The following is a 27,958-nucleotide window of genomic DNA, read 5'->3' on the forward strand; positions in this document are numbered from 1 at the left end:
CTCTGGGAGAGAAGAGGAGAGGAGCGAGGTGGGGGAGAAGGGGCACCCTGGCTCCCTGTTTAGGGGAGTTTTGTGCCTGGTCCACCCAGGGTGATATAGCCCCAGCTCTCACAGGGGGACTTCTTCCCTGGACTGGGTGTCCCAAGCGGACACGCAGGCTCCAGGCACCCATCTCCTTGGTGAGAAGCAGCTGCCTCAAGATGATGGCCAGGCTGCTGGCCAGGGCTTGCTGCCCTAAAGCTCTTCCTCAGGCTCCCAGATGCTTCCCTGGGTCAGTGGCTGCCCGAGCCTGGAGCCATGGGCCCCTCACCGCCTACATGCCTGAAGCTGTCGCCTTCCCTGGACCCAAGGACCACCAGGGCTTGTACAAGATGTCGGTGGAGCAGGGGGATGCCTTCTGGGGAGCGCTAGGGAGGAGCCGGCTCACCTGGATCACACCCTTCCACTCTGTCCAGGACTGCGACCTGCGCCAGGGCAAGGTCTCCTGGTTCTTAGGTGGGCAGCTGAACGTGGCAGGTAAGGAAAGGAGTGAGATTGACATGGGAACCCACCAAGTGCCTGGGGGTGCCTCTCTGTGAAGGGCTTCAGCCCCGGGAGCAGATTGGAGGAGCACAGAGTTAAAGGGCGGGAGCGAGGGGGTTCCCCGAAAGGTCCAGTTAGTCCTGCAGTGGCTGTAATGTAAGGATGTGGCTGGTCCTAAGGGAGCAACTGGGTCTTGCTGGAGGGGCTGCAGCTCGTTCAGGATGTGCTGTGATCCGGGCTGCTCTCCCTCAGCCTCCGTGGATCCCATAGCAGCACAGCAGCTCCGTTCTGCAGGACCACAGAAAACAGCACTGAACCTCATGTGTTCAGCAGGCAGCATTGCACTAGGTCATCCCTGCCCAGTAAAGGCAGTAAGTATCTACAGAAAGCAAAATACGAGAGCAATGAGCAGTACTGGAAGCCCCCACAGCTGTGGGAGGTTCTCTTTGTGTGGGCTGGGGCTACTGTCTTAGCGGGGCTACCAGGGGAAGACATAGGGGCTAGTGACACTGTGTTCTGCTTGTTGCACTGTTAGTCCCAGTGTTCAAATTGTGAGACAAACCTCTCAGAAATCAAGTCTTATGTAGTCCATTTGGGCAGGACAGCAGGAGCTATTTGCCTTTGGGATTTGAGATCTCACTCTTCCTTGTTTGGTGTTTGGTTTTTTTTTTTTTTCTCCTGGAAAACTAGAAATGGTCAGGAGAAAAAGGCATTTTAGTATGCAAAGTGGGGCTGCTGCATCATTCTATGACTTCAGTAGCAGGTTTAAGGAAAACACAGTGTGGAACAAGGCTTCTGAGGAAACTGCAGCTGCCAGCAAAAGGGGAAACTTTTCTCAGAAGAATTACAGTCAGAGCCTCAGCCTGCCACATCCCTGGAAAGCCAGGGGCTGCGCACTCCTGGCCCTGGCTCTCTTCTATCTTGGACAAATGCACCCTGCAGCCTTCCTGCGCAGAGCTTCACTTTGTCCTAGATTTGTTATTTAGGAGAACCACCACTACAAAACTGCCCCAATCCAACCCAGAGGCAGCTGCAAAGCAGTGCTGGGTGAAGTGATGGCTGAGTTAATGTTTGCCAGGTCCACAGAGGGCCCCAATGCCCTCCAAATGTGACCTCCAAAGGGACTTCAGGCAGTTTCTGCTCTGGACTGTGTTAGGTTGCAATTAAGGGGGAAGCTGATAGTGGGGACTGGTAGATATTGGAGTGGTGAGAAGTGTAATGGCTTGGGAAGGTGCTGGTGGTCTGCTGCTAGTATCTGCAAAGGTTGTTTCAGTGTCTGCACAAGGTTAATGCTGGGAAGGCTCACACACAGCCCTGACTCTGATCTGAAAATGGGACTACCAGTGCTGGCTTTATGAGAGACAAGAGGTACTGAGTGTTTCTCTGGCAATGAGACTGGGTCGTTTTTTCCAGTGAATTGTCTGGACCGACATGTCCATGTAGCCCCAGACAAAGTGGCCTTAATCTGGGAGAAGGATGAACCAGGAGAGGAGGTGCGGGTCACATACAGGTCAGTACTTACATCTGAGCATATGAGAGACACATTGCAGGGTGCATGAACACTGCACAGGGAAGATCTGCTGATGTGCGTCATGTGAGGGGATGCACCATCCCTTGACAAGGATAGATCAACAGTATGGTGGCTGCTGACTTGCTTGTGCTGATCTGAGACTTCAGCCTGACTGCTGATTAACCCTCTGGGCCCCGAGGGGTCCCTACCCAGCTGGGGAGGCAGATTTAAGCCCCTCATGACAGCACTGCAATGCTTGTAGGTAAGACCACATGGGAAGGTCACATGCGTGCCTTCCCAGCAAGGTTCCTGGTGTCTAAACTTGCAGGTAAATGGTCTGCAAGAGAAGCCAGATTCACAGCTGCATGGCTGTTGGAAAGTTCCATGCTCATCTGCACATCAGCAACACTGCTGGGTTTGACTCTCTGGGGGGACTGCCTGTCCAGCCCTACTAGGCTGGTCTGGGCTGCCCCACCTTCCAGCTCCATTTGTCATCTCTTTGAGTCTCTGACGCAGAGTCACTTAAATCCCTCTGCACACAGAACTCAGTCCTCTCTGGCTCCAGACCTCACGCGACAAACATGACCATTCACCCCTGCCAATCTCCCTGCATGGACAGGCCTTCCATGAAATGAGTCACTGACAGCCACGCCGTATTTTCTGGGAGGGAAAATTCTCAGGAGAGGCATCATTTTGCTCACCGTTTTCCTATGGTGGTTGTTCTCGCTGGTGGGCACAAGCTCTGGAGGACTTGACCTTCCCAGCTTTAGCTAAACATGAAGCCCTGTTTTCACGGGGGAAGATATCTAACTTCTCATGCGTAGCCTCCAGCATTGCAGGGTAGAGTATGTTGCTCATGAGAAATGTGCAGGTTGTCATTGGAAAGTCAGCTGAGGTGATGTGGGCTTGCTGAGCCACAGGAATTGCCAGTGGCCATTGCTGGCCCCATTTCTTGTTCCTTACGTCGGGCAGTGAGAGTGTCAGGCTCTGCACAGAGGCCATTCTGATTTATTTCTTTTCCATAAATAACAGCCCATGTTAGTGACTGTCTTCTCCTTTCCTTCCCACTGGCATTTTACAGCTGTCCCATGGACTTCCAGCACGGGGGCTTAGGGACGTAAGCTGCGTACCCGTGACTCTGAGCGCCGCCCCCCCCCCCCATCTCTATGCATGTGGATAAGATCTGCAATAAAGTCTCTAACTGTGCCATTGTTTCTTTGGGCAGGGAACTGCTGGAGCTGACGTGCCGCCTGGGAAACACCTTGAAACGGCAAGGGGTGAAACGGGGTGACAGGGTGACAATCTACATGCCCCCGTGCCCGCTGGCAGTGGCTAGCATGCTGGCCTGTGCCCGCATCGGGGCTGTGCACGCCGTGGTGTTTGCCGGGTTCAGTGCAGAGTCCTTAGCAGATAGGATCCGAGATGGTAAGAGCCAGTGGGTAACAGGCACGTGTCCAGTGTTTCCCTCTAGGCACAGTGCTGAGCTTGTTGGTTTGGCAGCTGGGGGGGCCCAGGATTGTGTTGATTGCAAAGCTTTTCTGAGTCAGGCTCCCTGGGAGAACAGAGGGTGTCATGCCATGATATATACCCATGGAGCAGGGATTAGCACCCCAGGATATGGCATGGGCTCACTAAATATCTTTCAGCCCATGGTATGGACTGGTTCTCTCCTTCATCTAAGGGACTGAAGGGCTGAGGTACAGCGTCTCCTCTGAGGGGATGCAACACGGGCAGGAATGAATGGGAAACAAAGATGCAAAGCTGCTGGTTTTGTTAAACAGTGGGCAGGCGTAACAGGGGCTAGGAGACAGAGGGAGAAGTGCACGGTCATGGTAGAGCCAGACTGCTGTGTGACTGATGGAGAGGGACAGAGCTGCTTATGCGACTCTTTTGCATTCTGCAGCCCAGTCGGAGACAGTGATCACAGTGAACCAGGGGCTGAGAGGTGGCAAGGTTATTGAGCTGAAGAAGACAGTGGACCAGGCTGTGAAGCAGTGCCCAGGAGTGAAACGGGTTCTGGTTTCCATGAGGACTGACAGCAAGGTTCCCATGACAGCCCTGGATGTGCCGCTGGAAGAGGTGAGAGGCTGCCCAGCACTACTGCCACTTCCCCTGCGCAATGTGTCCACTCTGGGAGCAGGGACCGGGGTGGAGAGAGGATCCTGGCTGGCCATGACAGTTTTGCTGATGTTGAAACAATGTGGGGACATTGTCCTGCAGCAGCAGTGGCAGCTGGAGCTGCATACAAGTTAAGGAGAGTCGCAGGAGCCATCAGGAGGCGTAAGTGGTGGCTCTTCCCATAGCACCATCCCTGTACTGTCAGGGTAGGCAGCACAAATCAGGGCTTATAGCAGGGTGGACCAGGGACTAGAAACACCCCAGACACAGGCTGACACGCTGTCAGTGCAGCCCTGGACTGCCACTGCACTGTCACATACTGCTTTGCTGGCAGGCCTGGTGCCCTCTGTGAGCGCTGCTGGCAGCTGGTATCCAAGGAAGTAGGCAGTGAGGTTGCTCGTGTGCCTGTTATTTGTGGCACGCAGGATGGCCAGGCTGCCAGCATGCAGCAGTGTTTTTGAAGAGGTGAGCGCCTGTCGTGCATTTCTGTTAGCTCCCCGGAGCTGCACAGAGGTCTCCCTGCCTCTGCTCATCCCATCTGCAAGCAATTAGTGCTAGAAAGGCTTCCTGGAAGACTTCTGTGCTGGTCAGAGCAGCAGCAGCGTAAAAATAGCTGCCTCTTACTCAGCAGGTCTGCTCTGGCTGAGGAGAAGGTTCGCCAGCTTAGCAAGGCAAAAGAGAGTTCAGGCTGGCGAGCAAGGGGAGCGGAGGTGCAGAGGCGGGGAGGGTGGTATGGGGGGAGCAGGGTGGTGCAGGTGCTCAGAGGGAGGAGAGGTGTGCGAGCGGGTGTAAGGACAACACAGGGAATCCTGTGAGACCCCAAGAGACAACTGCTGTGCTCTCTCCTGCAGGAGATGATGAAGGAGGACGCATGCTGTGAGCCTGCTGCCATGGACAGCGAAGACATGTTGTTCCTTCTCTACACATCAGGCAGTACCGGCAAACCCAAGGGCCTGGTTCATTCCCAAGCTGGTTACTTGCTGTTTGCTGCTCTCACACACAAGGTAATAGATCCCAGCCACAGAGTGCTCATGAGCCAGCAGTTCATAGGCAATGCAGGGAATAGATGTGCTGTTTTGCTGCACCATGAGCTTATCTTTATCCAGAGCCAGGTCTCTGGAAAGCCCTCCTAGGGCATCAGCCCAGTAGAGCACATCGACAAACAGGTAGTGGGGAAGAGCAACACATACTCCAGAGCAGGGTCTCCCAAACACATACTACTCTGAGCTACCTTGGCTTTCTCAGCCTAGCAAGGGTAATTTTACATTACTGGGTGAGGAGGAAGAAGCCAATTTGCTCCTAAAACCTCTAGCTTGCTTTCCCTAAGTGTATCTACCCCAACTCAGGTGGGATGTCGAAGGCAGTATTTGTGGGATGGCCACATTTGAGGATATATGTAAAAGCTGGTGAGTGCCCTCAAGATAAAGGGTCTACACCTGAAGAGTGTGGGAGGAAAGCCTTTAAGCCCTAGCACGCCCAAAGCAAACTCTAACAGAGCTGGATAAAAGGGCACTGAGCACAGCATGGAGCTGCACTTAGCTGCAGAAATTTTTTGAGGGACATTTCCAAAGACGTTATATGCAGTCCTCTGGAATAAGGAGTTCCTCTCTGAACAGTCCCTTAGCTTTGGGTCTGCATCTCTCCCTGTCCGTGACTGAAGTTCCAGTAGTGCCTCAGACCATGCATCCTATGAGACAGCAAGCTCAGGGCTGGCTGGATCTTCTCTGTCAGCTGTGAGTGCTGGAGGCCAGACCTCCTGGGGTGTGCGCAGGGTGTGTGTGGAAGTTCTTGGTTTTCCTGTGGGCTAAGCTGTCCGTAAAGCTGTGCCCAGCTTGATATGTGACCCTCTTGGTTTGCGAGCCAGGGCTGCCATCCCAGAATGGCAATGCAGGGAGCGAGCAGCATGTGGCCATATTAGCACCCAGGAGCACTGGAAACTGCGACACAGGGCTGGCACACTCGCATCTCTCAGTGGGTTGGGGAAGACTGCTGCTACCATAATTCACTGCTTGGTTAAAAAGAGACGGAGCAAGCAGGGGAAGTTTCCATTACGAGCGCCCTGGAGCACTTGAGGCCCTGGAGTCCCCCTCTGGCAGCCTGCAGGCAAGGAGATACAGGAAGGTCCGAAACAGCAAATGCTAGAGCAGAAGGTGAGAAATGATGAGCTAGTGGGAGACCAGCCCCTAGTGAGCTTTACTGGTGCTAAGGAAATGAAGGACAGTGCCTGAGGAAGCTGGATGTGTTGCTGCCAGCCTGACGGTGCTCAGTTTGGCCCTGCACAGGGCAGGCATTGTTCCCTCATACTCCAGCCTTGCAGCCAAGGGCCTCCTGAGGAAGAAACGGGGCAGTGGGAAGAAAAGCTTGTTCTGCTTCTACCTGTCTGCAGGCACAGGGCTGCGCTCATCCAGCTGAGGCAGAGAGGTGTAAGCTGGGGTGACTCTGGGTGAAGGCATCTCATGGTCTCTCTGCTTGAGTGCTCCCTCAGTGCTCCTACGCTGGGCTTCTTGCTGAGCTCAGGGTTTTTTCTGAGTGTTTACTGTGCACTTGGAGCACAACAGTGCCTGGGGGTGGCTCATGGAGTCCTCCACCTCATTGCCCTGGCCTACAACTCCTCTCCTTCCATGTGGTAGGTGTGGAGGGACCACCCTCACCTTGAAAGTTCTCCTGTTTTGATGCTACAGGATTCTTCTGTCAGCGGGCAGAAGGAAGGAAAGTCTGTAGCACAGCCAATTTGGCTGTGCTTTTTTTTTTTTTTCTTTTTAAAGTGTCTCTCTCCTCCAGCACCTTTATAAAGCACCTGACATTTTATTATTTTTTTTTTTCTGGCAATATTTTAAAAAACTCTCTGCAGGAACAAGGTGTCCTTGCAGAGGTGGTGGGAAGGCGGAAGGATGCAATAACTTTAGGGGTGAGAGAGGGTACACTGCTCCCGGTTGTCCCCTTTGCTGGGAGGGCAGGCCCAGGCTGTACCTCTCACTGCCTCTCCTGTCTTGTGCAGTACGTGTTCGACTACCAGGACAGGGACATCTTCGGCTGCGTGGCAGACATCGGCTGGATCACGGGGCACACCTATGTGGTCTACGGCCCCCTCTGCAATGGCGGCACCACAGTCCTTTTTGAGAGCACTCCCATCCATCCTAACCCTGGTGAGTGAGAAGGTGTCTCAGGGGAGCAGGAATATGCCACAGCCACCCTGAAAGGCACACGGCAGGCAGGGAGCTGGCGGCTTGATGCTAGAACACGGGCAGCAGTGGTTCTGCTGCCGCAGGAGCAGACTGCAGGCTGTGCCCAGAGCAGAGTCTTTCCCTCTGGTTAGGAAGCCACTGCTGCTTCTCCAAGGGTAAAGCTGTTTCTCCCTGTCCCTCCTGTCACCAGAGAGCTAGGTGACATGGAGGAAAAGGGGACACTGCTGCTCCTGGACTGCTTTAGTCCTTCTCAGGATGGTGTTAGCTCGGCTGAGGGGCCACAGCCCTTGCTCTCACCTCCTCTCCGTCTTGGTCTCAGGCTGGGAAAACCTGTGTAGATGGTTACTGGCCCTGTTTCCATTCCAGGCCGCTACTGGGAAACAGTGGAGAGGTTAAAAATTAACCAGTTCTATGGAGCACCCACGGCCATCCGCCTGCTCCTGAGATACGGCGATGAGTGGGTGAAGAAGTATGACCGCTCTTCTCTCAAAGTGCTCGGCTCAGGTAACTGCTGGTGGCATGAGCTGGCTGGAGCAGTAAATCCTTGGGCATTAGGTTGTGCCTCTTCCCATGAATTCCAAGAGCAGCAGCACGTGGGAGTGGAAAGAGGGGAGACTGCGCTATTTGGGGGTGGCTTGGGAGCAGGCCGTGGGAAACTAGGTCTTTGACCTAATCTTTCAGCTCTGTCCTCCTGTCTCTCTTGCAGTGGGGGAACCCATCAACAAGGAGGCGTGGGAGTGGTACTTCCGTGTGGTCGGCGAGACACGGTGCCCAATAGTGGACACATGGTGGCAAACGGGTGAGATGCATACAAGCCCTCGTTCAAGCTTCTGCTCTCCAAGCTTTAGGACTGACCTGCTGCTTTGTTGGCCAAGGAGGAACAGTTGTTAGTGACACTCCATATGAGCAATGCCATAAGGGGCCACAGGCACCAAAATGTTAGAGAGAAATGGCTTTTAAAGCTAACCCAGAGAAACACAGGGGAATTGACGGTAGGGATCAGATCTCTGCTGAACTACATGAACTAAATGATCATCCTTCCCCAAAGAGCCTTCCCCAGCTCTGGCAAACCCAGCCCCAGCCTGTGGTCTAGCAGGGTGCAGTGAGGGCCAGGGCAAAGGCTGTTGGCCAAGCAATGCTACCTGGCTTTCCTCTTGTCCCTGACTTTGATGAACATTACTGTTTCTTTTGCTCCAGAAACAGGAGGCATCTGTATCTCACCCCGTCCTTCTAATCCTGGAGCTGAAATCCTTCCGGGCATGGCTATGAGACCCTTTTTTGGGATCAGCCCCTCCCTCATGGATGACAAGGTACATTTATAACCTGCAGCCCAGGAGCTGGCTCAGCCTGTTTTCCCTCAGCTGCTTGCAGTGTGTACTTGCTGACAGGAGTGGAGATCTGTAAGTGTGTCTTTCCTGCCCACCTCTCCTGGATGGCAACCTTCTTTACTGGAAAAGGACTAACAGTGGAGCTGTTCTTCCAACTAGTGCAGAAGTTGTTTTCTAGCTTGCTCTGTCCTACAAGACGGGCTGTGCTTGGCTCCCTGGCACATGTCTTTCCAAGGTGAGGTAGCTGGGCAGGGACATCCAGCCTCCCTGAAGGGACCTCACATCCCACCATGGTAGGCAGCTGGTTGCAGACATCTGCTGGGAGAGGCTAAGCCTGTCCCATTGGAGTTGAGGGCACAGGACTTTCCTCATTGCCTTCCCTGACATTTCCATCACACAGCTGATAAATAGGCAGTGACTAAACATCCCAACTACTGTCAGCTATGGTTACTAAAATGTAACTACTTTATAGGGAAATGTCCTTCTGGAAAACAACATTTCTGGAGCCCTTTGCATCTCACAAGCCTGGCCAGGTATGGCACGAACCATTTACAATGACCACAAGAGATTTCTGGAAACCTATCTGACTCCTTATCCAGGTAAGGAAAACACATGGCAGGTCACTGCAGAAGTGTTTGGATCTGTCTGCTGGTTTTCTGCACGAGTGCAGCACTCAGGAGAGCTGGTACTGCTGCTTCATTTTTCCACAGATTCCCCACAGTGCTGAGGCCCTGCATCTCCCCGTAGCCAATACCTCAACCCTGCCCTGGGAATGGGTTTCTCTCACCCTTCTTTCCCATTGGATCACATGTGGGCTTAGGGCAGTGGATTTGCCCTTCTGCCTCCAGTCCCCCTGAGCACAGAGAGGCCTCTTGGTGCATCTCTTGCAAAGCCTGTCAGCTTCTGTCACTCATCCAGAGGCACTGAGCAAGCCCAAAAGTGTGTGTGTCTTGACACGAAGCAAAGGGGAAAAGCAGCAGGACCACAGGCACCTGCACTGGAGCAAAGTGCTCCTGGCTTGTAGCAATGAGGCAGGCCAGCCATTAGCCAGCACACTGCAGAATGAGGGAAGGAGCCTGATGATGGAGCAGGTACCGAGAGGCAAAAGACTAACAAGGAAGGTAGACACCTTCACCCTGAGCAGTTGAGGACAGAGCACAGTACATGAGACCTGGCGCCAACAGAGAAAAGAAGTGGGCAAGGTGAGAGCGCGGCTGGCGAGCAGCCCACATGCTTACTGCAACAAGTGACCATGCCATGGTTCTGGCCACTGCAGGGTTTTTCTTCACCGGGGATGGCGTGTATCGTACCAGTGAGGGCTACTACCAGCTGACAGGACGACTGGACGACATCATTAACATCAGCGGGCACCGGCTCGGCACTGCAGAGGTGGAGGATGTTGTGGTAAGAGGTGGGAGTGGGAGGTAAAGCCATCTGAGGGGGCAGTGAATGCACACTGGTGCTGCTCAGGGAAGCCTCTTTGAAATACCCAGAAACATGCTGCTGCTGTAGCAGCAGGGAACAGTGTTGGACCCGTGGCCTGCCCGTGGGAACAGCTTCCCACCCTCTCCCCTCCCTCCTCGCTCTCTGCAGCAAGGGAGGGACAAAGCCTGATAAGGTTGACGCTGTGTAAGTGGGTGAATCCCAAAGCAGCAGCCACGCATCTTAAGGAGGAGCATCTGTGGGCCAGTAAAGACTGTGGGTCCTGGTGGAGAAACCTAGAGGCACAGAACAGGGTCTAGAAGGTGCAAGCCTAAAGCAGCCGGGGCAGGGTGAAGACTTGTGTTTGCAGACAGACGTACTGAGGTAAGAAGAAAAAAGGGCAGAGGCCATGTGAGGCCCACCCTTATCTTTCTGCATTACCATGGACTGCAGCAGCCAAACGGGGTGAGGGCAGCTCCCAGGTGGCATCCAGCCTGCCAGAAGCACTGAGCCAAACCCCAGCCCTGTTCTCTTCCAGAATCACCACGTGGCAGTGGCAGAGTCTGCTGTCATCGGCTATCCACATGAGATCAAGGGAGAAGGTAAGATGCCTGTTTTCCTGTCCCTGAAATGTCTCTCCTGGGGCTACCGCACTGCAGTGGGAAGTGTCACTATCACACCAACCCCTGGCAACAACACTGTGCGCCAACACCATACAACATATTAGTGGGGAATCTCAGCACAACCATCACAATCTACCTGTGAGACAAGCTGGATTTTGCATAAGGCGGCAACAGCAGCAGCACCAGTAGCACCATGGCCAAAAGCACTTACAGCTCAGGCTACAGAGCACCCCCTGAGGCTACCAGCAGAGAGGGACCTCTCCCAACACTAGGTCCAGGCCGGCTCTCAGGAGCATGCTGTGCACAGTGCTCAGTAACCTGGTGGTCCTTCTGCCAGGAGCCTACGCATTTGTTGTGCTGAAGAAGGACAGTGGCTACACACAGGAGACTCTCGCTGCTGAGCTACGGGAGCTTATCTCAAAGAAGATCGCTAAGTACGCAGCTCCAGAATACGTTCAGGTAACATGTGCAGGCTGGTCCAACACCTACCGCAGCAGCCTGGACAACCCCTTTCCTTCAGCCTTAGCTCTGCTCCTCCCTGTCACAGGTCACACAGCGGCTGCCCAAGACACGCTCGGGGAAGATTATGCGTCGGGTGCTAAGGAAAATCGTGGAGGACAAGGCCAGCGAACTTGGGGACTTAACCACCCTGGATGACCATGAAGCTGTGCAGCAGATCATAGAGGGACGCAAGCGCCTGGTAGAGGGGCACAAGAGCTGCTAGCTTGGCTCTGCCAGCAGCCACCTCCTGCTCCTCCACTGCAGGACAGGGGCCATGTCCAGAAATGTCACTAACCAACTAGTGGCCAGTAAGTGCTCAGAGACGATACCTCCACTGCAGTCTCAGAGTGACTTCTCTGCAGCACAGAGACCCTCAAAACCTGTCTCGATGCATCTATGGGAGGCAGGGGAGAGAATGTGACTCATCATAGGCAAAACAATAAGGGGAGGCGAGCTCCGTTTCCTCCCATATAAGGGCCAAAAGCCCGCTTGGGGTTCCTTGTGCCTTGCAGTAGCTGTGGAGGTAGAAGCAGGGCAGGGTGCCCAGCTCTGGATAGGTATATTACTCCTACCCCTGCTCTGCTCTTCAGCAATAATCTAGTTCAGGACCACTGCCAATATACAAGCATCTACAAAGCAAACCCCAGTAGGAAAAGATGCAGCAATCTGGTTAACAAACACTGACTCTTCTGCATAAACATAGTTGGAAAACAGGCCCCAGATTTTAATACAAAAATGTTCCTTTGACTTGTAACCCTGTGTCATAAGGGGAGCAGAGACATGCCCCTTCTCTGTGCCAGCATTTTCTTCCCCTTACAGTGCATCCCTTGGCGCCTGCTTGGGAGCACAACCCTCAACAGAGCCACAGGTAGAGAAGTCTGTTCTGCAGGGCTGTGTATCAAAGAGACAGAGGTCCCAGCAAGGCACAGAGGGCAGAACAGGAGGCTGCATCCTAGCCTCACACCAGTGCATCCTGGACAAGTGGAGGTTCCTCTTGCCATTGCTTCTACAAGCCCCATGAGGCAGTGTGTTCTCTTTGGACACCCTAGCAGCTCAGCCCTTTCCCCCATGAGAGACAGGGAAGCAGGAGAAAGGGGCTGGGAGAAGGACGGCATAGATGTGTCTGCTCCTGGCAGAAGCCCCCAGACTTGGCTCTGTGTCCATCAGCAAAATCCAGGACTAGTCTTGCACTAGATGAATCCCTTGTTGACAGCTGCTGGCTTGGCAGCTCCATGTCTGCTATTCAGAGCTCTCCCATGCGCATGCAGGTTCTGTGGCTGGACAGACAAGGGCTTGTTTTTCAGCATCCTTCCCTGGCTTCATCTTCTCGCATCGAGTGAGCTCCCATCTTCCCTCTCCATGAAGTTTCAAAATCCAGCTGTGGAACTGCAATTTAATAACACAATGACTGAGGGATATCTCTACAATGGCAAGTCCTCCCACAGTGAGGTTCTCCAGCCTCAGTCGCTCCCTTCTGCTCAACAGGGACCCTTCTCTACCTCCCCTATCTTGCCACCACCAGGGAGCTGTGGGGTGCTGTCTCCCCATCTCACCTTTTCCAGGCTGGCCCTGTGTCCCACGCTGATCAGTGTCATGCCCAGCTGAAGGCACACACGGTACAGTTCATGCTCCACCTCTTCTGTCAAGGCACTTGTGGCTTCATCTAGCACTGAGAGAAAAGTTGTAAGTCCCACAAATCCTCTTATGACCAGCCATCTCCCCCTAGGCAAAAAAGCAACAACCACCAAGAACATTTCACATATTAACTGGAGTTCACCAAGAGCATCTGCAGAAGGCAAGTGAGGAGAAGCCTAAGGACTCTGATTTTCCTCTGGCACAGCTGGTGTCAGTCAACTGGGAAAGCTACCCTTCCTCACAAGCTCTTGAATCCACCCAAACAGCAGCATTCACCTCATTCCTCTTCCTCAACAGCTGCTGGCCACTGCCTCATCACCCCTGTTGTGAAAGCCAAGACACGACCTTCTCAAGGCACGCTGTGTGCCAGAGCTCCAGGCTGCACAGCAGCCTGTGCACCCCTCTGGCACAGACCCCACCTGGAGCATCCAGCACAGCCAGAGGCACCTTCCTGTCAGTTAAGGGTAAATACTACAGATCTGGAGCAGATAAATTTGATTTGGTTTACACCATCTCTACAGCTTTTAATTTGCAATCCACAGGTTCCTTCTGCCCACACAGCACCAAGCTCTGCCGCAGGCTTCAGGGGAAGAGAGGTACTTATGTGTGTCTATGTGCTACCGACACTGGCTCTGTTCAGGGACACCCACCCGGGCCCTCATGACAAGTCCTCCAACAGCTCCTCCAGCCCCAGCAGTCACTAGCAATCTAGGTGCACAAAGGAATTAGCCCCATCTGCTAATGGGAGCTGCTTCTGTGATCTTTCAGGAACATTTCTCCTTGTTTTCTTTTACTGCATTACAGCTAAATTTCCCACATTGCTTCCACAACCCTAGAAGCTTCAGATATGGCAGCTGACACTACGCTCCCTAGCTAACACGCTTCTTTATGTGACAACTGGTGAGCATGCTGAGAGGGGGCTTCTTCAGGTGCCATTGGACCTGGACCAAGAGCACTAATCACTAGTTCCCCAAGAAAAGAATGTCTTATATACAGCCTCTTGATTCACCACCTTCCACACAGATAATGAAATATTTTCACCCCTGAATCCTCTGCACGCTACGCTGCTAAAGTAACAGCCAAGATGAAGCATGTTCCTAGCAAAGAAGACATTTCATGAGCTGTCTCTGTACCAGCTTCTCTTTACACCAAAGCCCCTGCCTTTTCTTTTTTTTTTTTCCCCCTTTTTTCTTTCACAATCACTCACCTGCATATTTTGGCTGGAGGTAGAAGAGCCGTGCAAATGACAGCCTCTGCATCTCCCCTGGAGACAGGATGTCATACCTGCAACAGGGTTGAGATTCAAAAATCTCCCTCAACAAAAAGAGCTCGTTTGCTGTAGAGCTTATGGTTGCTGATATTGACGACCCCAGCAAGCAACTTTCCCTGTGTGTTCCCCATGCCCCGCTCCACGCTGGGACTGGTTCTGCGCCCCTGTGCACAGCTGCCTGCAGAGAAGCACGGCTGGTGATTGTTGGCATTGATGCTTGGGGCATGAAGGCTGTGCCCCCGTATGCTGCCCATCTCCCACAGGACACAGCTGGACACAGCTGTTCATCAGTCCAGCAGCAATGTGCATCTGCTTAGAAGTGTTCCCCACCCAGAGGGATCACCCAAATTCACGCAGATGGTGAGTTCCCTTACCAGTTCCAGTCCACCTGCTTGTCCAGTCCTCCAGCTCTTTCCAGCAAATCAGTCTGCAGAGAGCACAGCAGACCTGTAAACACGGCCCCCAGCCCTGTCAACCCCGAGCCCGGCGCGTAACCACCCCCTTCCTGCTACTCTCTCTTCTCCCTCTTGAGCTGCAGTTGCTCTGTATCCCTCCTCCTCTGCCTGTCCCATGGACAGTCCTGTCCCAGCTGCAGACAATGATGTCCCTGCGTGTGTCCAGCACACGGTCACGCTGTGCTACCACAAAAACTCATCCCTTCTTCCCTCACTGGCAGCACCAGGAAAGAAGGCAGCAGTACTACCAGGGACTCACCAGCCCGGCCAGCTCCAGGAATCGCACAATTCTCTCATCATCTGCAGACCCTAGGGGAGAAAGCAATAAAACATAAGCTTGTATGCTGATAAACATAAAGCATAAAATGCGTGCTGAGACCACAGCTGCAAGGACGAAGTCGGTGGGACAGGAGGGAAGGTTTGGAGATTTCCTGAGGTCCAGTGTAGATGACTTGACCACTTAATTATACCAGGTCATGACCTTTGGCACAGAGAGCTCCCAAAGACTGACCTTCCTTAAAGGTCATGCCTGTGAGCAGCACACCAGGAGGTAGCTGGGCTCCACAGATACACCTGAGACTTGGCTCAGTTCATGGTCACAGAGAGACACAGCCAGAACACAAGGATCCAGGCTTCAGTTGCCAAGGCCCTGCCCACCAGCTGCTCTCTTATGGCTGACTGCCCACTGCAGGTATTGGAGTCCTGGGAGCAGGACTCGGGTAACAGTCAGCAAAAGGATCTTATGTGGGACGGGAAAAACCTCAGGGTGAACCAGCTCTGGAGCAGAAGATCCACTTGAGCTGGTACAGTCAGCAGCTATGGAAGCTGAGCAGAAGGACTGTGCATTTGCCATGGACTTCCCTGAAGCTGCTGAAGAGCCACAACAGTAGCTGATGGCTGCAGTTAGTCTCTGCAAGACTGTGACTCCCAAGTGTTTGAAAGCAGCACATAACACTGCTTCACTCAGACAGAAACTTAAACCTGGACATCTGCAAGCTGCAGTGGACCACGTGTGGGCTGGCTTAGGAAGAGGGCAGGGGAGAGAAAGGATCCGTGTAGTCTGACCTCAACAGCATGTGAGGCCCTGGGGCATCATTTGAAAAAGAGGAACAGCAGAAGACGGAGGTGTATGGAAAATGAGAGGAAGGAAAACATGGCTTGCCCAAAGACAGGTTGTACCACACAGGTCAGATGTATCGCAACAGCATGGTGCCTCAACATGTATCCTATGTCTAGCACAACGTGCAGAGCATGGCCAGCTTGTGCTCATTGCATCAAGAGAATATGTTCTTATCGAGATAATATGTTCCCTCCCAAAAGGGAGGGGACACAGAGCTAACCTTAACCTACACTAAGGTACATCTTCCAGGGAAAAGTAGAGAGCAAAAAAAGTGAAATAAACGAGTGCTCCTGATGGGGCATGGTATGAGAGAAGCTGCACTGGGTAAGGGACAGGGGGCTGACACTACAGCATTGGCTAATTGCTCTAATGAATTTCCACATACCTGAAACTGGATAGATCTCCTTCAGCGGATAGATCACCTGTTTAACAGAGCAAAAGAAGCCATGTCAGAGGGAGCTGGACACAGTCTATCAGAGATGCAACAGCAGCAGCATGAACTCAGGCACAAGGGAAGGAGCAGACATAGGCATCCTCCCTCTTGCAGGCCTTTCTGCAGCACACCAGTTCACAGGGCATGACCACAGCTGGGAGCACAGCTGGGGCCAGAGCTGAGACAGTCCCTGGGCTCACCTGCTCACGCAGGCTTCCATCGGTGAAGAAGGGCCGCTGCGGCAGGAACACCACTCCCCGGGGGCCAAAGCAGGTCAGCATCTTGATGCTCCCTGCACAGAGACACACTCATGCCAAGCTGGCAGTGCCAGCCAGCAACTCCCCACCACCCCCTGTGCAGTCCTGCCCCATGAAGTAGCCAACAAATCACAAAAAAAGTATATTTGCAACACAGGACAAAGCAATGAGAGCCAGAGCAGGTATGTAAGACAGATGGGTGGCTCCTACGCATTAGTGGAACATTCACCATCACAAGGTGGCACTGGCCTCACAACTCCACACTGCCCGCCCCTTCCAAACTCAGGGTAGCCATGGTTGAGAAAGAGAAGGCTGCGGCGAGCCGCAGTCCTTACCCCGTGTGCTTTCCCAGAGTCCCCCAAGGACCCTCAGGAGAGATGTCTTCCCTGTTCCAGTGTTCCCCACAATCATCACGCTGTTTCCTTGTGAGATCCTGAGGCTCAAGTCCTTGATGAGTAGCTTGCCAGAGGATGGCACTGAGAGTGTCACCCGCTCCAGAAGGAAAGCTGTGTCCCTTGGCACTGGGTTCTCCCCAGAACAGCTGCTGGGCCACCACCAAGACAAAGGAGGAGAGATCTGGGGGTAAGTAATCATGCTGAGACTGGCAAAGATCAGGCACCTTAGATGTCCTGTGCTACTGTGACAGCAGCCCTGCCCATCGTGCCCCGCGAATGACAAATCACTGTCAGCACTGCCTGCTCCCGCCAACTGCATGCAACAGGCTGTGACACCAAGGGCCACCTCCATCCCGTGACAACCCCACACTCTGGCACGTAAGCTGCAAGCCAGCCGGTTGCTGAGAGGAGACTCACCTGTCCAAATCCCAGCTGGCTTTGGCTTCTGAGTAGTTATCATTTTTTTTTCTGCCAAGGCTCAGCAAGGTCTCCTGCAATTCACCAATCCTAGATAAACAAGAGGTTGCATGAACGCCAGGGACAACTTCATCAGCCTTCTCACAATATCCAAACTTGTCTGTGCTTGCTCGCAAGCAAGTGTTTCTTATTTATTTCGCACAGACCTGGGCAGAGTCTTGTCCTGCCCTTCCCTTTCCTGTGGAGGAACTCACCTGTGTGTGTAGCCAGCTACATCGCTCACAGTGCTGGAGAGATCTATGAGTTGGCTGAAGCAGCCAATGAGGTAGATGGAAACAAAGGCATTCTGGGGAGAAATCACACGTCAAAACAAGGGTCAGCACTGAGTTGGGGCACTGCCCCTTCCTCTATGACTGCAAGGAGGCAGCCAAGGAGGCTAGACATTTAGATGTGTCAAGCAGTCCCAGCAACACGAAGGAGGGGTGGAAAAGTCACCCAGGGCAGTGGGAGTGAAGGAGATGACAACCATATTTGCATGGAGCAGAGCTTTCCTGCTCCATACAGTAGTTTTTGCCAGGTGGACACATCTCCTGCCACCCAGGGATGGTGTTTGCAGAGTGCGTGCTGGCCAGCCTAGGGCCCAGCACACTCAGTCCATCTAAATTGTGCAGATCCATGCCACCAGCCCTGCCCCAGCACCATACATAGCTCGGAGCAGGGTGTCTCAGCCTGCAGTGCCCATTTAGTTATATTTAGCTCTGCATTCTCTATCACAAGCCAGTTTTGAGTACCTGGGAACAAGTCAAGTCAGGAAGGTGAATGCAAGCCAGCTCAGCCTCACAGGTGGCCAGGGTCACCATGGGCAGCAGCCCAGGGCATAATCCGGACTTGCAGCACTGCATGGACCCAATCCTCACCCACTCTACTGAAAGCCAGAGGCTTTCCTGACCTCCCAGCCTTTTTTTTTTTTTTTTTTTTAGACACAGAGGTCTAAGCTAGGGAACACTTACACAGATGTGCCCTTGACAGCTCTCACCCTGAGGTTAATCATACACCAGCTGGTTCCAAGCTCCCATTTCCACGCCACCATGGTCAGGGACAGGCTAACCTGAAAGTCAGTTGCTGCAGGTTATCCAGCCCCAATGCCACCAGCCTGACACAAAACCTCCACCTTCAGTGACTGATCACCCTCCACAATGGGGTCTGGGAGATCACCCTTAGCTCACCTTGCTAACGAGGGCGCTGAGCTCTGTTGGACTCAAGTCACCGTAGACCCCAGAAAATATGGGAATGGCAATGACCACGTAGCTCAGGATGCTGCCCAGGTAGTCAAAGGTGTTGATCCCAACTGGGCAGAAGCACATTGAGAGAAGACAGTGAGTTAGGGTGGGAACTTCTGTCCCAGCCAGGCTCAAGTGCAGCCCATGAACCCGGTCAGAGGAAGACCCACAGTCTTGCCTCAGCCCTTCACAGTGCACCACAGCAGAAGAACCCATTTCACAGGACAGCACAAGCACCAGGGTGAAAATACATTTGTCAAGCAAAGAGCACTTCGGGGCAGGCCTCTGAGCAGAGAAACATCATCCAGACACATAGCTCAGGAACCACCATGGCGCAAAAGCCATTTTACCTACTTGTTTCTACTCTTCAGGGGCCTGGCTGACTCACAAAAAAACAGGAGGGAGGGCAAAAAGGAAGCTCTGGGACAAGATGGCTGTGAAGTCTGTCTTGGAGCACAGGACAGGCACAAAGACTGAAGACCCCAAATTCCCACAGAGACACCTGCGTTCAGGGCTCTCCCTCCCTTACATTACTCAGAAGCTCACTATGCTGGTGAGACGAAGACGAGCTGTCTTGATAGTGGTCATTTAATGCCCAAATCTGGACCCAGTGCCAATGGGAGAAGGGAGATTTTCAGGGGTCAACTATGCTCAAGGATCAGGCTCTATAGGAAAGAAGTTTCCACAGCTCCCAACCACATATACAGAGTCTTCTCCTTCCCCAAAGGTCAAACCCTTCCCTCTCTTCCCAGCCATTGAAAACCTACCCAAAAAAAGCACAGATTCCTGCAGATTTACCTTCTGAGGCTTGTGTTCTCCGACTCTGACCTAGCTGGGTCCTCCACAACCTTGCTCTCTACGAGGCTTTTTCACAACAGGATTCCCACTTAGGACTGCAGGAGGCACCCTTTGTCCACCCTCAGGGCTTCCATGCTCTAGCAAGAGGCGGGAGAGGAAAACCCGGCACTGCTGCTCTAGCAGTAAGGTTCCCAAGCCTGTGGGCCACCACAATAGAGCCATCACATGCCCCACTTCACCCCCCAAACTCCTCACTCACTGTAGAGCCACAGCTCCTTGCCTATCAGCTCCCTCTGGGTCTGCAGCAGGCTCTGCAGCCTCCGGTTCGTGCGCATGTGCTCCACTCGCCCAGCCCTGTAAAATAAGATTGCAACATGCCACAGACATCCCAGAAGCGCCGCAATGAAGTCAAAGCACAGGCTTTAGGACTGAAACTTGGAAAGTGTCTGGCACCTTAGCCTTCAAACAACAAGCTCTCTGTTGAGCGGGAACTGAACAGCCAAGAGCGCCTTCCTGAAGAGCTTCACCAGGAAACAAGCAGCCCTGCAAATCTCTCCCGGAGGATGCTGCTGTTGCATACAGGAGGTGAGGCAAGGCCAGACACTGTCAGGGAGGCCTCAGCCTGGAGCAATGCATACCCAAGGTCGCACACATCTTCCAAGCAGAGCCTGGTTGGAAAAGAGGGATGGCACCACTACACAGCTGTAGCCAGAAAGGAGAGGGCAGAGGCAAGGTGACAGCAAGCCAATACCACCTGCGCGGCCAGCAGCCCCAGTCTGCCCCTTCCCTTTCCCCACCACAGAGGAGTGGGACACAGACAAGTCCCAAGCAGTGCAGCCCCCAGCATGGGTGAGCCCAGCTCCACAGGCCCTTCCTTTTCCAGGGGTATCTCTGCAGGCATCAGCGGGTCCCCCACCACCCAAGCTAGTGGTGATGCTCCCACGGCCAGGCTGAGCCAGTAGCAAGGAGGCACATCTCGGCTCTAAACCACCACCTTCAGCAAGGGTGGCAGCTCCTTCTGCTCCTTCACAAGGGCTGGGCTGCCCTCAGGTGGCAACATGCAGAGAGCGCTTCACATCTTGCTCCAGACTCCCACCTGCTGCAGCAGCTATTGCCCCTGCCACCCAACACACACTTGTGCCCAGCACACACCCACGCTCCCACCACGGTTCACGCAATGGGGGAGTCACTAGGGCCTAAGCAGATAGGGCCAGGAGCTGCACAAAAAATACAAATTAAGATTTTTCAAGAGTCTCAGCTCTAAAGATTCTCAGTTCTTAGAAAAATACATTTTCTTTCTCAAAAATACCTCCAGTTAGAATTCAATTTGGCATTACTGCCCTACAACTCATCTCAGATAACTACTGAGCTACAATCTTTGCTGCTGAGTATTTGGTAAGGACAAAGCCTTGGACACAAGGAATTAAAGGCGAGGAAGGCACTGGGGACCAGAGATATTATTTCTTTTGCAGATGAGAAGTAAAAAGGTGACAGTGCTCAGGTTTTGTTTCTTCCTTTACCAAAACAATGGTTAGGCAGGTGCAAGAGGACAAGATCTAACAGCTTCTACAAGCTAGAGAAGTCCGACAATCAAAACTAGACACTCACCATGTGCTCCTCCTCTTGCAGGATTCTAGGAACGCAATCTTTATAAAAATTCCTTTATTTTTAATTAAGATTCATACCATGAAAATGCTTGGGTTTGTGCAATTAAATTAAATTCTAGTTTCCCACCAAGTAAAGCTTTTCTACTAGTGAGCTGTATTGAAGTAAGACACTCTGTCTTCTGGTATAACAACTCACTTTCCATTTTCTACTTAGAATAAAAAACTTCAAAATTGCCTGGAAAAGTACTGCAGCTTAAATAAGGGCACGTAGTTAGAGTATCTTCTCCATTAAGAAAAATTATCATCAACCAGTCCACAAAGAAATAAACTTGCCAACGCAAACCAGGATTGATTTCAGTTATTTAAATCAGAGTTTCATGCCTGTCAATATAACTCTTTATGAAATCGGCGATTTTGAATCAAACCACTTTGGGGACAGCACGACGACACTTGAAATGCTCAGTCATTACAGCATGAAGGAGCCAAATACAGATCACAGGTAGGGACGACCAGAGACAGAACAGTTGCTGCTTGCTTAAATTCCTAGAAGTGGTGTGATTTCACAATGCACAGGGCAAAGGCAGACACGTGACAAGAAAGAAGCAATGACCTCCTGCCACCGACCAGGCACCCCAACACAAGCTACAGTAAAATCGTGGCCCTTTTGTGGGTTCCAGCCATTTCTGTGAAGCACCTTAAAGGCTTCAAGCAGCGGCTCAACAGACTTGAGGACATCACTAAGCAGGGAAGTGCTGCTGCACTCCTGACTGTGTGCTCAGCTCTGGAGTAAATGGCACTGAGCAAATTCGGAAAGTAGCAGTACAGCATTGGCAGGGTCAGGGCACAGACTGACCTAGAGGAGCACGCAGAGGGAAAGAGGCCAGGCAACAGCTAACATGCCCAGAGAAGACAGGCAGGTTAGCAGCAGCAGGATGGGGCCAGAAGCAACCTGTAACAAGTCAGCAGGGGAACATCCTGACAAGATGCAATGAGACCTCAAGCAATCTTCCAGGTAAGGACCTGGCAGAACATCAGCAATGGGCTCTAAGCCAGCACCGAATCTGTATCAGGCCTCTGGGGATGTTAGGAGGCAGAGAAAAAAATCGTTGTCTCCATCTGCTGTGGAGTATTTCTGCAGAAGATGTACAGAATGCAAAGGAGAACAGACTGTCAGGGCTGTATGACACTGCAGCAGGATGGAGAGGCCAGAAAGCTCCAGCTACAGCAACAGGACTTGGGACTCCTCTGGGATACATTAATACAACAAGGATGCCCCGAGCTGGGAGGACCTTTACGAGGGCATAAAGAAATGAACACTACTAACCTGTAGAAAGCAGCTGGTTCTGCGTTGACACGAATCTGCATGTGCTTGAACCTGGACAACCCAAAAAAACATCATCAGGACTGTGCACAAATGCCCAGTGAATTATGTAGCCAGCATCCTTGCTAGAGGAAACTTGTCTTGCATCTGTCAGAGCACTGACCTGAGGCATCTCTTGACAGAAATACTCAACAGGCTCAAAAAGGCACCACAGACCAAGGCTTAGCACAAGGTGACATCAATTCTGGGACAGCTCAGTGGCGTGTTTGGTATCCCACACTCTGTGCACACCTCCTCAGCCCTTGGGCCTCCTGTTTGCTAGCCCAGGATCTCCACCGTAGAATCCCCACAAGCAACTGCCCTTGTTTGGGCTCCCTGTGCCACACTAGCTTCTGCTGCTGTCCCTGGATGCCCTGAGCCCCAGGGAGAACTGTAAAGGCCCTGTCACACACCCAGCCAACCCTGCAGGGGAAGGGGAGGAGATGAGTTCCAGATTATACGGAAAGACTGTGCTGCTTTGGGCACTTCATGAAGGTGTTGGTGAAACAGTAACCTGATTTCTGTCAGTAGATGCAGTTCACTGAACTGCAGGAAGTTTCATGTGCGGTTTTCTTCTAAACATCTAATGCCCTAGCAGAGGCACCAGCAACAGCAATGACCAGGCAAGCAGCTTGGAGACTGAACGTGAGACTGAACCAAGGGCACTGCCTGCCATGACACAGAGCAGTGAAAGGGGTGGGGGGGGCTCAGCACGCAGACTTTGGAGCAGCACTGCACAGGCAAGTTTCTCTGAGTGTGGGGAAAGTCACGGAAAAAAGAAGTAGCTGCCTACATAGCACTGAACATGGACAAAAATGCAGCTTTCACTGGAGCTGCCAAGAGGCAGTGAAAACGCTGCTCTGCTGGGACTCACCTGAAATCCCCTTCCAGTTTTTCCTGCTGCACAAGTTTAGACACAATTGGGCTCATCAATACCTTGTTGACAATTGTCCCAATGATGAAATACCCAAAGATGCTCACCGGGCCTAGCCAGCCTGTGCTACAGAGGAGGAGAAAGAGAGGTTAGCTGACAATCCATGCAAAGGACACCCCAGCACCCACAGTCTCAAGCAGTCAGAGCCCTCAACTGTCACCTCTCCCAGCTTTCACAGAGGTCGGGGGCCAGCACTGCACACCCCAGCACCCACAAGGCAGAATTCCCTTTGGAGTGCAGAGATCAAGGGAGCTGTAACATGAGTGCCAAACTCCAAAAATAAGCATAGGAAAGAGGCATGAAAGCAGGGCCAGGGTGGGTCTTTACCTGTGGAAGCACTGGTATGTGTAGTAGGCCAGTGTGAAGGGCGAGATGACAATCTTGCTGGCCATGGAGCTGAGCTGCCTGCAGAACCTCTCCACATCCTGGCTGATACGCTGGTCCCTGCTCAACACAAAGAGACATTGACACTGTTAAAGCCCAGGAGCAAGAACCAGTACTAACTCCCTAACAGGGCACAAGCCAGACTGTTTCATTGCCTGAACTTTGGACAGGGTGCAGGAGAACAACCGTGCCTGGGAGGGACCTGCACCTGTCCCCCTGTACCCCCATAACTTCTGTTCCCCCATAAAAGAAAATTTCCATGGCACAGCAGGACCCACCCAAGGGCCTTCCTGGCACCCAGGAAGAACAGCTCCTACTGTTACTTTCACCTTGTTCCTTGTATTAACCCCTTGTTCCACTTTCAACGACATTATCCAACTCTGTGCTAAAGGTCTCTGCATCATTGTCCTTTACTCCTCTCCTGGACCCACCCCTGTACTACCAAAAACTACTGACTCCCTCAGTACTGGTACTCTTCAGTACTGGTGCTGCATCTCAGGCATCAGAGCTACCAGGACTGGCTAGGGCACAAGCCAGGCCTTTGCCAGCTGCTGGATATTTGCAAATGCTTCCATCAACGCCAGTCTTCCACAATAGCTGGTCCCTTCGCTCTGCATGGAATGCCCTCTGGTCCCTTTGCTGCAAGGAAGAAAGTGCTTCCACCCACCCCCATCCCACAAGAGCAGGCAGCAGCGCACCAAGCCTTTTCACCCCATCGGCAGCAGGCACATGGGTGACAGACCCTCAAGTCCCATCCATCCCACTGCTGAGCAGGAGTTGCGCTTGGGTTAACTAGAAAGGATTTCTGCATATTTACTCTCTCAGCACCTCCTCTGTTCAGAGCATGTGGATGAGGGCTTCAGTCTGATGTGCTAAGCCCAGGTGGAAAGGCCATGACTGTGAATGCTGGAGTCCAGAATGAAGAGCAAGGCTGGACTCCAGCTTAGCCATCAGTGCAGGTACAATCAGACTCTCAACTCTTCTGCAGTCTTGGAACAGCAATGGCTTTAATTTCAGGGCAGCTCTCACCCTGACTGACCTTACAGCCATCACTTTCTCCTTTTCCTCAGACTGTAATTGTTCCTATAAAGTTATAATTTAAGTCATGCTATGGACTCATGGCAGGATATTGCTTTTTACGAGCTATTAAGCAACATGTAATGATAACACATAAACATCAGCTCAAATGCCCTTCTAGGAACTGCAAGTGTTTGCATGCCACTCAGAACCCACTCTTCATTCCTTCTGGATGGATGACACCATGCACCTAACACTCAGTTTGGTCTGCACTGCATAATGGGAGATCACTCTGTTGCTCTAGTTCACTCCTAGTACCTGAGGCAGGGAAAAAATTCTCATCAAGGAATCACTAGATAAAGAGATTTTTTGTAGTGACACCAAAAAAAGACACTGAACAATAAGACTGGATGTTTGAGCAGAAGCAAGGTGGTAATGAAAAATACTGCGCAGCAATCCCACACATTCGGTTTGCTAAGGTCAGGAGAGCTGGCTCTATTGCTGCGGAGCAGAGCAACCCAGTTATCTCATGCATTTCACTGCACAATGTGAACACATTCCCTGGTTAAAAATAAACCTGAGCAGGATAGTCATGTGGTGAGGGGGCTCTGTCCTCCCCTTCCCTGTGCCTCCCCCACCCCCTTCCAAAGGAAAAGACAGGCATGCAGGAGCTTCTGGCCGTGGCCCATGTGCTACGCTGCCTGGGAAGCACTGCATGCCCTGGTGACAGGCTTGGCTTTTTAACCTCTCCTTGCAACTCCATGCTGCTGCAAAACACTATCGGAAATGTACATTTAATGACGGTGAGAGTAACCCCAACAGCATCTGGAAAGTGCATCCACAACACGAAGCTGTGATTTCTTGTTTGGCAGTAGGGCTGTTTGATCCAAGCTACACCTCCTCCTTGCTTGCTGCTCCCCCTGTGCACAGCTGGCTGCTCTTACTAGCTGTCTCCTAGCACTGGGCCTGTAGAAGCAGCCAGGGAACAGGTCTGGATGAAAAACAATACAGACAATAACATATCTGAGACACCCAGCACTATTTCACTGTGCAGCCGCACAGACCACCATGCTGTGCAACAAAGGGGCAAGGACAGGCAACCAGGAGCACTGGGCAGCAGAAGTACAGAGGTTGCTTCGGTTCCTTGAGGTCACCACTACTACCAACAGTTAGGAGTCCCTGCAAGACAGCCATTCCTCACGGGGACCTCGGGCTTGGTCTCCTCTGGTGCCATCAACATGGGAGATCGCACTAGTGCAGTGACTAGACCAGGGGTGTCCCCTCCAGGGGAGAAGAGCTTGGAGTCTCAAAACAAGTGTATAAAGCCAGACAATTTGGAAAAAGTTAACCCCTGGTTTCTAGTTTTTCAGCAAGTAGTTAATAATAACTTCCTTAAACTCTGGAGGGAAAAAGAAAGGCTTCTACCTCTCATGTGATGTCTAATGTAGGATCTTTAACTCTTCAAAGAGTGTAACTAGAACAGCAGTTTCCTGTGCGCAAGGACAGGCCAGTGTCAGCAGGCAGTTGTGAGGAAGGGAGGCATTCAATCTTTGCTGCACAGCCTGGGTAGATCAGCAGCTCTGCAGTAAGCAGGACAGTGCATGAAGCAAACTGGAAGGGAATCTCCGGGTGGGCTGAGATAAGCAAGGAGGGACTGAATGTTCCTCCTTCTCTCATATTTCAAGTCACCCCTGACATTTCCTTCCTGGGAACAGAAAAGGGAAAATGCAGCTCTCATACAGTGCAAAGCAAAGCCCTTCCTGGATGTGGCTCCCATGAGTTATCTAAACCACTAAAAACCCAACTAAACAAAACTGTGTTCAGCTGGAGACTCCGATGGCTAAAGTTCAAACAGAAAAACAGGAACCATCCTAACGTGCTGCTGCATGAAGGCAAGGAGAGGCAGCGCTCGCTGACTCCAGCCAGGTCCTTTGCAACATCACACTGAGTGTCAAGGGTTGAGTTTGTCAACAGCACGTTTTATAGCAGCACTAGATCCCTGTTCTGCCGGCCTCCATTTTCCTCGCAACAGAAACAGCCTACCCCTAAAACCATCATGACCAGCAGTCATGGGAGCTCCCAGCAACAGGTACCACCTCCCACCCAGGGCAGATGAGGGTATTTGTGCCTAGATGGCAAAAGCTTCTAGGGCTCAAGCCCCTACCCAGAGACACAGAGAAGTTGGAAAAAGGCATGGAGCAGCCCACGAGAAGCCAAGCAAGAGGCCGAGAGAAGCTGCAGGCAGCCTACGGGTTATCGATGTCCTCACGCAGCACGTGCAGGCTGTAGTAGACCTGGCCCTGGAAGTAGCAGCTGTGGAGGTATTCGGTGAGGGATTTTCTCCAGTTCACGTACATCATGTTGCAGATAAACTGGTCGAAACTTTTTAGCTGGAATGAGGGCAAGGAGACAGACAGGAAGAGATGAGTGAGAAGAACAAGCATTTCCCAAAATGAAACAAAACCTAACAGTTTGTACCAGTGATCCATCCCACACGTAACTATCTAACAGGGCAAGGGCAGATCTAGACCCTTTGTCACCAGGATCACGCCAGGAGCCACGGGCAGCCTTCCCCTCCTCTCCCAAGACATGGAAGCCTGTGGCTGTGTCCTCCTTACCGTGGAATTCACTACGATGAGAGTCAGGGCCACGGCAGTCAGTGTTTTGAACCCGGAGAAGTCCTTGTTCCCCAGGACCTCGTAGTACTGGCTGGGGATGACACCGACCTGGTAGATAACCAGCTGCTCTGGAGGAAAGAGGCAACCACGGGAAGGAAATGAAGGACAGCGGTGGCACGGCAAAGGAGGGGGGGGGAAACGGGGAGCAGAGGAGGGGATGCAGCCCCCCCACCTCCTCCCCACCACCCCAGGCTCACCCAGCAAGGCGACGCAGAGCAGCGTCAGGAACATCAGGGCGGCCGGGGAGGGCCAGCCGGGGAAGAGGACGGCCTGCAGCCGCAGGAAGCGCCGCAGGAACAGCCCGTCCAGCCGCGGCCCAGGCCTGCAACGGAGGGAGACGCGGGGGCCGGCGGTGAGCCCTCGGGGGTGCCCACATCCCCGCCGGGACCCCGGCCGCGGGGGGTGCTCCCGAGCCCGCCCCTCACGCACCCCCGGCCCGCCCCCTCCTCACCGGCCGCCGGCCCCACCGCCCCTCGCACCGGCGCTGCCTCCCGCCATCAGCTCACGACCGATCCTCGCCCGGGCGAGGTCCCGTCCCGTCCCGCCCCGTCGGTCGCTACGGCATGAATATTCATCACCTCTCCTCGCCCTGCATCAGCCCCGCCGCCCGCCCGCCGCCGCCGCTTCCGGGTGCGGCGTCACCATAGAGATCCCGCCCGCCAGCGCCGCCTCTCCCCGCGGGCGCCGACCCGAGCGGCAGCGCCCCCCG

The 27,958-nt window shown here is 52.9% G+C and overlaps 2 protein-coding genes across 25 annotated transcripts; one reads left to right on the forward strand and one right to left on the reverse strand.

Moving 5' to 3' along the window:
- Nucleotides 1–11,961, forward strand: LOC141742589 (acetyl-coenzyme A synthetase 2-like, mitochondrial). Of its 2 annotated transcripts, XM_074585234.1 has the most exons (15): nt 2–179; nt 252–516; nt 1,936–2,032; nt 3,258–3,457; nt 3,936–4,111; nt 5,002–5,154; nt 7,149–7,296; nt 7,702–7,839; nt 8,042–8,134; nt 8,533–8,645; nt 9,136–9,262; nt 9,940–10,067; nt 10,624–10,687; nt 11,046–11,167; nt 11,256–11,961. In XM_074585234.1, the coding sequence occupies exons 2-15, from the start codon at nt 318–320 to the stop codon at nt 11,430–11,432; spliced, it is 1,935 nt and encodes a 644-aa protein (XP_074441335.1). In that variant the 5' UTR covers nt 2–179; nt 252–317; the 3' UTR covers nt 11,433–11,961. The 2 variants fall into 2 exon arrangements, with proteins under 2 accessions (XP_074441336.1, XP_074441335.1); XM_074585235.1 differs by having other exon boundaries at nt 1–516.
- ABCD4 (ATP binding cassette subfamily D member 4) lies at nt 11,910–27,886 on the reverse strand. Of its 23 annotated transcripts, none has more exons than XR_012586757.1 (19): nt 27,828–27,883; nt 27,447–27,571; nt 27,190–27,317; nt 26,822–26,961; nt 23,498–23,614; nt 23,111–23,236; nt 22,201–22,251; nt 19,529–19,623; nt 18,418–18,539; nt 17,446–17,537; nt 17,192–17,281; nt 16,715–16,923; nt 16,323–16,414; nt 16,075–16,111; nt 14,829–14,878; nt 14,489–14,541; nt 14,052–14,128; nt 12,763–12,931; nt 11,910–12,595 (listed from the first exon to the last, which is right to left on the reverse strand). XR_012586757.1 is itself a non-coding variant. In XM_074585254.1 (19 exons), the coding sequence occupies exons 5-19, from the start codon at nt 23,560–23,562 to the stop codon at nt 12,449–12,451; spliced, it is 1,419 nt and encodes a 472-aa protein (XP_074441355.1). In that variant the 5' UTR covers nt 23,563–23,614; nt 26,736–26,961; nt 27,190–27,317; nt 27,447–27,571; nt 27,828–27,886; the 3' UTR covers nt 11,910–12,448. The 23 variants fall into 23 exon arrangements, 20 of the variants coding, with proteins under 20 accessions (XP_074441355.1, XP_074441340.1, XP_074441339.1 ...); XR_012586756.1 differs by lacking the exon at nt 27,828–27,883 and adding an exon at nt 27,701–27,786 and having other exon boundaries at nt 16,715–16,920; XR_012586755.1 differs by lacking the exon at nt 27,828–27,883 and adding an exon at nt 27,701–27,786.
- Nucleotides 27,887–27,958: the final 72 nt, after the last annotated feature.

The sequence above is a fragment of the Larus michahellis genome, chromosome 4 (assembly GCF_964199755.1).
Source record: "Larus michahellis chromosome 4, bLarMic1.1, whole genome shotgun sequence".
Taxonomy (NCBI): Eukaryota; Metazoa; Chordata; class Aves; order Charadriiformes; family Laridae; genus Larus; species Larus michahellis.

Excerpts from the sequence above, each read along its gene's own strand:
- LOC141742589 (XM_074585235.1), top strand. The coding sequence starts at position 201 with ATGATGGCCAGGCTGCTGGCCAGGGCTTGCTGCCCTAAAGCTCTTCCT. Across the intron at positions 4,112-5,001 it reads TGGATGTGCCGCTGGAAGAG|GAGATGATGAAGGAGGACGC; the intron begins GTGAGAGGCTGC and ends TCTCTCCTGCAG. Across the intron at positions 9,263-9,939 it reads CTATCTGACTCCTTATCCAG|GGTTTTTCTTCACCGGGGAT; the intron begins GTAAGGAAAACA and ends TGGCCACTGCAG.
- ABCD4 (XM_074585236.1), bottom strand. The coding sequence starts at position 27,747 with ATGGCGGGAGGCAGCGCCGGTGCGAGGGGCGGTGGGGCCGGCGGCCG. Across the intron at positions 16,924-17,191 it reads GCCAGCTGGGATTTGGACAG|CAGCTGTTCTGGGGAGAACC; the intron begins GTGAGTCTCCTC and ends GTGGTGGCCCAG. Across the intron at positions 14,542-14,828 it reads TCCTGGAGCTGGCCGGGCTG|ACTGATTTGCTGGAAAGAGC; the intron begins GTGAGTCCCTGG and ends TGCTCTCTGCAG.